Source organism: Sphaerulina musiva (genome assembly GCF_000320565.1).
Source record: "Sphaerulina musiva SO2202 unplaced genomic scaffold SEPMUscaffold_6, whole genome shotgun sequence".
Taxonomy (NCBI): Eukaryota; Fungi; Ascomycota; class Dothideomycetes; order Mycosphaerellales; family Mycosphaerellaceae; genus Sphaerulina; species Sphaerulina musiva.
The window spans coordinates 2011822-2021974 of NW_016017388.1; the positions used below are offsets into that span (position 1 = coordinate 2011822).

Sequence of the window (10153 nt, forward strand, 5' to 3'; positions counted from 1 at the left end):
GAGAGATAGATATCTACCCGTAATATAGAGACAGAGACCGAGATAGAGATAGATAGATATCTACCCGTAAGATATAGACAGAGATAGAGATAGAGATAGATAGATATCTACCCGTAATTTAGAGACAGAGACCGAGATAGAGATAGATAGATATCTACCCGTAAGATTGAGATAGAGATCGCGTAGATCTCTACCCGTCGCGCCTACCCCGGCCGCCCTAGATATCTACCCGTTAGATAGAGATAGAGATAGAGATAGAGATAGATAGATATCTACCCGCGATATAGAGATAGAGATAGAGATAGAGATAGAGATAGATAGACATCTACCCGTAAGATACAGATAGAGATAGAGATAGAGATAGATAGATATCTACCCGTAAGCTACAGACAGAGATAGAGTCTACCTATAAGATACTAATAGAGATCGAGACGGAGATAGATAGATATCTACCTATAAGATAGAGACGGAGATAGAGATAGAGATAGATAGATATCTACCCGTAAGATATATATAGAGATAGAGATAGAGATAGATAGATATCTACCCGTAATATAGAGACAGAGACCGAGATAGAGATAGATAGATATCTACCTATAAGATATAGACAGAGACCGAGATAGAGATAAATAGATATCTACCCGTAAGATACAGACAGAGATAGAGATAGAGATAGATAGATATCTACCCGTAATATAGAGATAGAGACCGAGATAGAGATAGATAGATATCTACCCGTAAGATTAAGATAGAGATCGCGTAGATCTCTCCCCGTCGCGACGACCCCGGCCGCCCTAGATAGCCGCTCTGCTTCTTAAACTTCTTAATAGCGAATTGTATACTATTATACTTCTTAATATAGAGATACACTATTGTATAATGCCCTTTGCCGAGCTGCTCTTATATTATATATTGCTATCGGAACCCGCTTCCGTCCTTAATCTTCCGAAGGTATTTAAAGATAAAGTTAGCTTCGCTAACAATAGATATCTCGTCTCTATCCTAAAGCTTACGTCTCTTATTACGTCCGAGCAATTAGTTATTTATCTACGTACCGTTGCCGCTTAAGTCCTTAAGGATTGTAGTAGTACTGCTATACTTATTCTCTAAGAATATAAAGCAAAGCCGGTTACTTACCGTCGTACTCCTAACAAGCTTATTATATTCTAGGTACCGTCCGATTAGATAGCCGCCTACTAGAGCTCTATTCTTCGCTTTGTCCTCCTCGTACTACCTGTAATATAGAGATAGAGATAGAGATAGAGATAGATAGATATCTACCCGTAAGATCGAGATAGAGATCGCGTAGATCTCTACCCGTCGCGACGACCCCGGCCGCCCTAGATATCTACCTATAATATAGAGATAGAGAGGGAGATAGAGATAGACGCGCCTGCCTATAGCCCTCTACCCGTCGTCGCAACTACCCTAGCGGCCCTAGATCTCTACCCGTTAGATAGAGGTAGAGATAGAGATAGAGATAGAGATAGAGATAGAGATAGATATAGAGATAGACATAGAGACGGAGATAGATATAGAGATCTAGATTAAGATAGATATAGCGATAGAGATACAGACGGAGATAGAGATAGAGATAGAGATATAGATAGAGATAGAGAGGGACCCGCCCGCCTATAGACCTCTGCTTATCGCGACGCCCCCGGCGGCCCTAGATATCTACCCGTTACGACGACTACTATATAACCGGAGCCCTACGGCCGCGCGAAGGAGACAGGCGACAGCGCGAGGGCAGGGCAGGTATCGCCGTACTCCCCCGACCGTAGGCGCGTTAGCTCCCGGTCTCTCGAGGAGGAGGGAGTATATAGCGACTACTCCGCGCGGATAGGTAAGGTACCTAGGTCGCCCTCCGCCGGACTCCTTCGAAGAGGTAATCTAGATAGGATGCTCGTAGGTAGTCGTAGTCTACCTCTAAGCGACGACGGCGATAGCAAGTATATAGGACAGAGGTATAGAAGCAGCCCGTCGTACTCCGCTAGCTATATAGCTAGTACTACTAGTACGCTCCCTAGTAGCAATCGACGCTCCTAGGCTATTACTAGCTAGAACTATAGGGCCCGAGAGATATTAATCCGGAATCTGTTATAATTCCTACAGTCGTAGGTAGCTCTAGAACCGGCGTATAATATAGCTTCTAAAGGGAACGGTACGAGCTCGTCTATCTGCCTTAAAAGGCTATAGTAACGATAATAGAACCTCCTCTAACGCGGGTTGTATAGTCTACAATAGTAGTAGAGAGGTAGTCCTCTAATAGTAGTATCGATATATCGCGTACGTATTATATAGTACCGTTCTATCGACGAGGAAGTACCTGCTCGACGTTGAACCTATTAAGCCCTAAAGGAACGATATATTATTATATCCTATAATAAATAGTATATCTAGTAGCCCTCCGTTGCGCTATCTCGATACCCGTCCTCTCTAGAATAGAGACCGCCCCTCCTTATTTTTCTAGTACTACTCTTGTAGGAGATCCCTCGAGATATAGGAATAGAGATAGATAGTATCTTATATACTATCGCTCGTCTCGAATCGATCTGTTGTAACCCTTACCCTAAGGGCCTATTTAGTAGGCGTTTAGGCAACCTACGGTAGGTTCGTAGATAGGTCGCTCGATATATAGATTCTTATCTAATATACGTACTTAATACTCGTAGATAGCCGTATATACAAGTTGACCTACGCTACTGTTTGTTTCGTATATTGTTTAATAGATTATTCCGTATCGTACTGTAATATAAAGAATCTGCCTTAGGTATATCCGCTATATAACAACTTATATTATACTTAGGTTAGATACGATTAATACTACTACTCTCTACCTCGTAGCTTATAGCGTATAAAGACAGTAACTTAATATATAAACAGCTATCCGGAACTAATAATAGTATATATAATAGTACCCTCGATTATACCTCTTTACAAGCTAGTTAGACTAATACCTACTATTCGATACTATGTTCTAAGTTTAATATAGCCCTCCGAAGCAAGCGTAACGCTAGTAAGAGTTAGAATTAGCTCTTTAACGAGAAGGCCGACCGTAATGCTATAGTATTACGAGCTACTCGTATAGTTAATAGGGTAGTAACTATAGAGAATATCTCTATACCCCTACTATCGCGTCCCGACCTACTAACTAGGGCTTCCTCGTAGACCTAACTATACGCTGCTCTACTAGACGTTTGCCTTCCGTCGTAGGAAGATCGTCCTCTATCGTAGAACGACGTCCCGTTCGAAGGGTCTTATAGCCTAACACTCGATAAAAGCGTAGGCCAATTTAGTAAGAGCTAGCTATCGACATACGACGACGCCTACGATATATATAGGTCTTAATCCTAGGATCCTACTAGCTATACCCTAGAGGAGGAGGAGGAAGAGGAAGAGACCGGCGGAGGTACGGATAACTATATTAGGGAGACCTAGATTAATAGTTCTTAGAAGAGGGTATAGCGTACGAAGTTTATATAGAATAAGGAGCGTACTCTTAAGCTCAAAGTATTGAAAATATACTCGGACTTTATCTATTTAAACCGTTATAGAGGTATATCGTATAGAACAATACCTAGTTTATATAGTAGAGGTAGTAGGTATTAAGCAATATAGCAAAATAGCGGTATATACAAGAACCTGCAAAAGAACTAAATAGGTTACTCAAATAGGTAATCCGACAACCTACTATAGGTTATCGACCTATAGCGACAGGTTTTTAATCTACGCGATATATCGACGAGGTTTAAGAATCTATACTATATATTTAGAGCTATAAAAGCGTTTAATAGATAGAAGGTATATATTTCGAGACTTTATTCGCGTTTAATATATAGAAACTAGGGGACCGTAGGTTATATAGTAGGTTTCTAGCCGCCTATTAAATAGCCCCTAACTGCTCGACCGAGACCTATCCTCCTATATAGCCTCTCTATATCTACCGAGCTACGTCGACTACAATTAAGGCAGCTAGTATATATCGCGAATAGAAAGGCTATAGCTAGGCCGATCGTATATTTATTATACCTATATCGTAAGGAGATAGAGGGTCCGATATCGCCTTCGACGCTCCGAGGCTATAGAAGCTAGGAGGTATACCTTCCTAACCCTAATCTAGAAGGCGTAGCTCGAGAGGAAGGGCGTCGCTCTACTATAGGCCTAGACTATCCTTATCCTCCTCGCGTAGGCCTTCGCGCTCTCTACCCTATCGTACGCGTAGTATCTCCGTCGACGGCTACTAACTATATTATATAGTATAGGCCGTCTCGGGAGATACCTACCGCCCTCTCTAGCCCTCCGGGCAAAGTACGGTCTACTATTATATCGTACCTCTATCTACCGGGCATCTAACCGTACGGTCGTCGTATTTAGTCGAGTCTGCCTATCTCTATCTCTACGTTTATATAGTGTCCTCTTATCCTACTAAACTACCCCTTTCCTCTCTCTCCTACTCGACGACGCCTCGCCTTCTACTCGAGAGTCCCCTAGAATATCTACCTTCTATCGTCGTTATCGCGTACCCGCCGCCCTCCCTACCTTTCCTTCCGCCTCGCCTCCCTTCTCTTCTACCCGGTCCGAGGGTACTCTTACGTATTCTAGATCCGCTCGTCCTCGTCGTCCTCTTCCTTATTCTTCTACTCGGTCGTCGGGGGCGCCTCTATATCTAGGAGTAACCCTATAGGACTCTATTGTCTACCCTCCTCCTCCCTACCCTTCTCTTCGCCTAACTCCCGATAGTAGTACTTCCGATCGAGATATAAAAAAGTAGTATAGAGGGGCCCGAGATAGTCGTCGAGTATCTCCTTAGTCGAACGCCGACATCTGCTATAATACTAGCCCTCCCGCTCCTAAGTCGCGTAGCCGAGGAACATTTATAGCCTCTATACGACGCGGACCCTCTTATATACCCGTCGCTCGTCGGCTGTACCGCTCTCGTCCTATTCCTACGAATAGGATCCTACGTTAGAATACGACCGGGAATACCGACCTAAACGCGAACGTAAACGCCGGCCGCCTACTAGCCTACCTCCCTCCTCGCCGTTAACGTTCCTATCCTCCTCGCTCTCCTCCTCCTCCTCGTCTCTAATTCTACCTGCCCTTATATTGTCTACCCTCTTACGCTTCCGCCGCCCGACCCCTCCTCCGCTACTAGCCTTACCGCGCCCTCTCGCCGAAGCTACCTAGTTGCCTACTACTCGTAGTATAACCTTATCCTCCTATAGCTTAGGTATAAATGCCTCTGCCGTCCGACGGAGTGCTCTCTAGCTACTACGCGCATTTAATACGGCAATGTTAGATACGATTATACGCTTGTCTAGCGGCGCCCGACTACCTATATATATACGTCGCTCTAGGTTAAGTCTAGTATCGCGCGCCTTTAACTATACGTTCTATACTACGTCGATAGTAAAGCCTTACTTACAGTTCGCTATAATAGTATATAATAGTCGCTTCGACGCCGCCTTCGGAGAAGCTACTATTGTCTACGTCTTAGGCCGCAACTTGTCCTACTAGTCTTTGCCCTAGGCTACGTCGATAATCCGCAAGCTCCCGAGCTTCGTAGAAATCGTCGATAGCCCTAGCGTTAGGTTTAGTTATAAGATCTTAGTATTATCTAGAGTCGCGAGTAGTCCTAGAAGCTTCTATCGCCTATTACTAGGGATTACGTCTAGCCGAAGTTCGAATAGCGTATACTAGAATAGATATACAATCGTATTCTACGCGCCTTCTAGATAGTCTCTAAATTCGCCTAGGATCTTGTACAACCTCTCCTCCGGCGGTCGTATATCCTCCTTATAATATAGGCGCTCTAAGAGCATACCTTCTATCCCTTCCGACGACGTCCGTCCTAGCTAATCTACTATGTCCTACCTTAGGATATACGCTAGCCGGGCTTTAAGGTCTTCCGCGTTCGTAGCGTAGACCCTATCTAGCTACGTCCCCGTCGTTACGTCGGCCGGATTATATAGGAGTATAGCGGTCGTATCGGCGTCGGGCGTCGATATCCTACTATTACGTAAGCTCGAAGAAGGGCGTCGAGAAGAGTAGCTAGCCGAAGAGCTATAGTATATATCCTCTCTTTCCTCCTCTTAGTAGCCTAGTATATCGCTTACCGCTAATTGTCCTAGCTCCTGCCCTTCTCGATTCGAATCCTTCTAAGAAGATTCGCTCGATCGCTATCGGGTTAGGAAGCCCTCTATCGGCGTCGTCGCTAGGAGATTACCTACTAGGGGACTAGCTAAGGGCCTCGCTTCGAAGGAAGCAATCGGCGATAGTACCGGATATACGGTCGCTCGCTCTATCGTTAGTCGTTATAATAGGATACCCGTACTACTACTACTAGGACTACCGCCGGACCTACCCCGAACGAACTTCGCTAGCTAGCGTCGTCGTACTATAGGTAGAAATCTACCCTTGCCCTATACTAAGAAGGACTACGAGGCTAGGGGGAGTATAGCCTTACTAATCTAAGTACTATACTTACCCTATAGGCCCTCGCTCGCTCGATATAGGACGGGTATAGCACTCTATCCTCGTACGACCTAGTATAGATTCCTAAGTTACTACTATTATTTCTCTAAGCATCCTATAGCGGTACCGCGCCTAGTCGTAGTTGCCTGCCCTATAGCCGATAAGATCTCGAGCTGCTCCTACTAGTATCCTTAGGATCGCTAGATCCTTACTAGACTAGTCGGTACGGCGTACGTATCGCTTACTAGAGATCTACTCCCTACTAATAGAAGATAGATCGCAAAGTTTGTTATAGACAGACAATAGCTAACCCGTACCTAATAACTAGGCAACAATCCTATATCCTTTAGAAAGGCGCCGGCGCTAGAGCAATAGCTATAGGTCGTCGTCCCCTAGCGCTATTAAAGCTACTATTATAGATAGTAGCCTACCGGGCGCTATATCCCTTCTCTCCGACTCCCTACGCTTACTTCCCTTCGAGCCGTACTAAACGACCTTACCTACGCTCTATCGCCTCTCCTCTCGATCCTTAACGCCGTATAATAGACGCCCTTGCCTAGGTATTTACTTACCTTCCTAACCGCCGTATCCTCGTATACAATCGGTACGAGTACGCTGTCGTCCCTAAGGGCGTTTCGACCTACCTCCTCTAGAAATATAAATCTCTAGACCTCGAGTATCGACGATAAGTTATCGAGGCCGTCGCGACCCTTCCTAACCTCGTATACTACCCCGAGGACGTTATTTACCCTACCGCCGCCGACGAGCCTATTCCCGGGATTCCTATCTATACTAGATTTATATACAACTACCGGTCGTCGGACGGGAGAGTATATAGCTAGGTATACTAAACGTACTAAGCTATCCGGGACTATTCGGTAGAGAACTATAGTATAGTCGTCTAGAGTAAGGCTAGTAATAAGAGGACGTAGTTAAAACAGATCTCGAATAGCTAATAGAAGGTCGGTATCTCCTACTAGATGCTCTTCTAGGCCTATAAGTAGAAGACTAATACTAAGGTATAATTCTAGGAGACGACGAGAGAGGACGACGGAGAGCCGCCGCTACTACGTAAGCGCGGCGCCGACAATCGCGAGTCCTTTATCGCTACGGAACTCGAGCTTCTAAAGCTACGCTACCGGGAAAGAGACGCTGCCCTCTAGAGGATAAGCTCTATATCTAGGTACCGGTCGACGCTCGAGGACTAGGTCTCTTCGATAGGTATTCTCGTATATCTTACCGAGCTCGATCGCGAGGAGATTAAGGCCTTGTATATACTTCCCCCTCCTTCGGCTAGTAGCGAGCCGTTCCTCGCTACCGTCCTCTCCTACCTCGATACCGCTCTAGGTCGAGTATATAACGCCGCTCGACCGGGCCTAGCTTACTACCTCTCTGTCTCCGGCCGTATAGCGCTAGTTCCGTAGGCGCTAGAGGGTAGCGCAAAGCCCTTCTATATCGGCAAGGAGGTAGATACCCTTTATAGATACTATACTATAGCTAAGCAGCTCGTCTACTACGCCGCCTATATCCTATTCGGTACTAGTTACTTTACTATTCCTTCCGTTAACCCCGGTACCGTTATTCGCGCTAGCCCGCTAGCCTAAAGGATATAGTAGGCGCTATAGGCCGCCCTCGACGAGCGCGGAGACTACTCTATAGAGGATATCGACATCCTAGGTTAGACGATCTCGCTACTTATAGGCCTAATCCGGGACGAGACGGTAGGCTACTTGGCCTTCGTATCGCTACTCGTTAGTTTTAGCGCGATGCTCGCTATCTTACCTAGTATAGGCGCCTAGATCGAGCTATACAACTATACGAGTTACCTATCCGCTATTATCTAGATTACCTAACTCGTCGTCTTCGACGCCTGTCGCCGCGCCTTCTACCCCGACTAATTAACCGATACTATCCGTACCGTAGCTAATAACTATCTATTCCCCTCCGGAGAGACGGTAGTAGGCGAGGTCGTCCGTCTCCGGAGGTAGTTAATATACTATACGTAGTCTACTGTCTCCTACTACTATATAAGCTAGAAGAGTAGTACAGTCGCCTACTACCGTAGCGTAAGCTACGATATAAGCCGTATTAGAGCCGTTATCCGGAGGGCGTACTATAATACCTAGTACGTCCTCTATCGTACTCTCCTCGGCGGCCGGACCCTTCTCCCGATAACGGCCGACCGGCTATAGGATAATATTAGCAACTCGACGCCTAGCTTCGACTTTACGCGCTACTACGCTAACAAGTATCTTATTACGTATATATAGCCCTTCGCGCTCCGCGCTATCCTCGATACCGGTATCGAGCCCTTCGTCGAAGGATCTAGGAAGGAGATCCGCTAGGCCGATAACGCCCTATTCTTATATAAGGCCGAGGTACAGATATTTCTAGAGTACCTCGTAGCCCTAATCTACCTTACCGGCGGCTAGCTACTATACGCGTCCGAATTTATATCGATAACGTAGTCGAATATAATATCGCCTCGGTCTATCGCTATCTACTAACGCTATATAGTTATTTACGTACAGTACTATAAGGGCCTTGCTATTACCGGGCAACTAAAGCAGAACGTCCGCTTCTTCTACCTAGCGGTATCGAACCTTGTCCTAGATTACCTCTACTACGTATAGCCTCTACGATATATTCTTAGTAAGTATATATCCTCTATATACGAGCAGTCGGCCTACCTATAGGAGAGCTATAGGAAGCGCTAGCCCGCCGAACGTCTAAGTACTATCCTCTATAATACTACTTCCCGAGCGGTAGGACTACTGCTCTTAGTGTTTACCTAGCGATAGTTAACGGTCGGGATTGTTAAAACCTATCTTATAGGATTACGCTCTACGTTCGATCTCGGTCCTAACTAAGGCGAGGGCGAGAGCAAGAGCAAGGATAAGGACGAGGACGATATAGAAGCCGTCCTCGCCCGCTAGCGGAACTATATACTCTAGATAGTATACTACCGATATACTAACTAGGTCTATTTTAGCGCCGGCCTATAGGACGGGCTCCTCGTCGTAGGCCGTAAGGCGTCGGATACGTAGTAGGACTACTAGGACCTCGATCGCCCCTTCGATATACCGAGTAACGAGCTATAAGTCGAGCCCGACCTCGCCGTCTGTCTAAAGAGGACCCGAGTATATAAGGACGACGATAGCGCTACGCTACTCGCCGCGGCCCGTCGCCTTACCGGTATTACCGACTTCAAATAGCGCTCTATATAATAGCTCGTAGCGCTACGTACGATCCTAGGGAAGGTAGAGGAGATTGTCGTCGTTATATCTATAGGAGCTAGTAAGAGCCTACTGTTTATACTCTCCGTATTACTCTATACTATAGATACTATAGTCGTTATCCTACCTCTTATCTCCCTCTACGCTAATATAGTATACTGCCTTCGCTCCCTTAAACTAGACTACTCGGTCTAGGCGCCTAGGAGTCGCTAGCGTACGCCCGTCGTCCTTGTTAGTATCGAAGCCGCTAGTATACAAGACTTTATAGAATATATATAGGGCCTCGTCGTAGACAGCTAGCTCGACCGAATAGTAATCGACGAGGCCTACCTAACTATCGCTGCCTTCGAGTACTGCCCGGTAATAAACGTAGCCTCCGAGCTCCGCCGTCTCTATACCTAGTTCCTCTACCTTACTAGTACGCTCCTCTCTAGTATAGA

General features: G+C 45.8%; 1 protein-coding gene across 1 annotated transcript; it reads right to left on the minus strand.

Moving 5' to 3' along the window:
- Positions 1-5496: 5496 nt before the first annotated feature.
- SEPMUDRAFT_118287 (uncharacterized protein) lies at positions 5497-5825 on the minus strand (the record flags this gene model as incomplete). Its single annotated transcript, XM_016901416.1, has 2 exons — positions 5497-5584; positions 5728-5825. The coding sequence occupies 2 exons, from the start codon at positions 5823-5825 to the stop codon at positions 5497-5499; spliced, it is 186 nt and encodes a 61-aa protein (XP_016760480.1).
- Positions 5826-10153: the final 4328 nt, after the last annotated feature.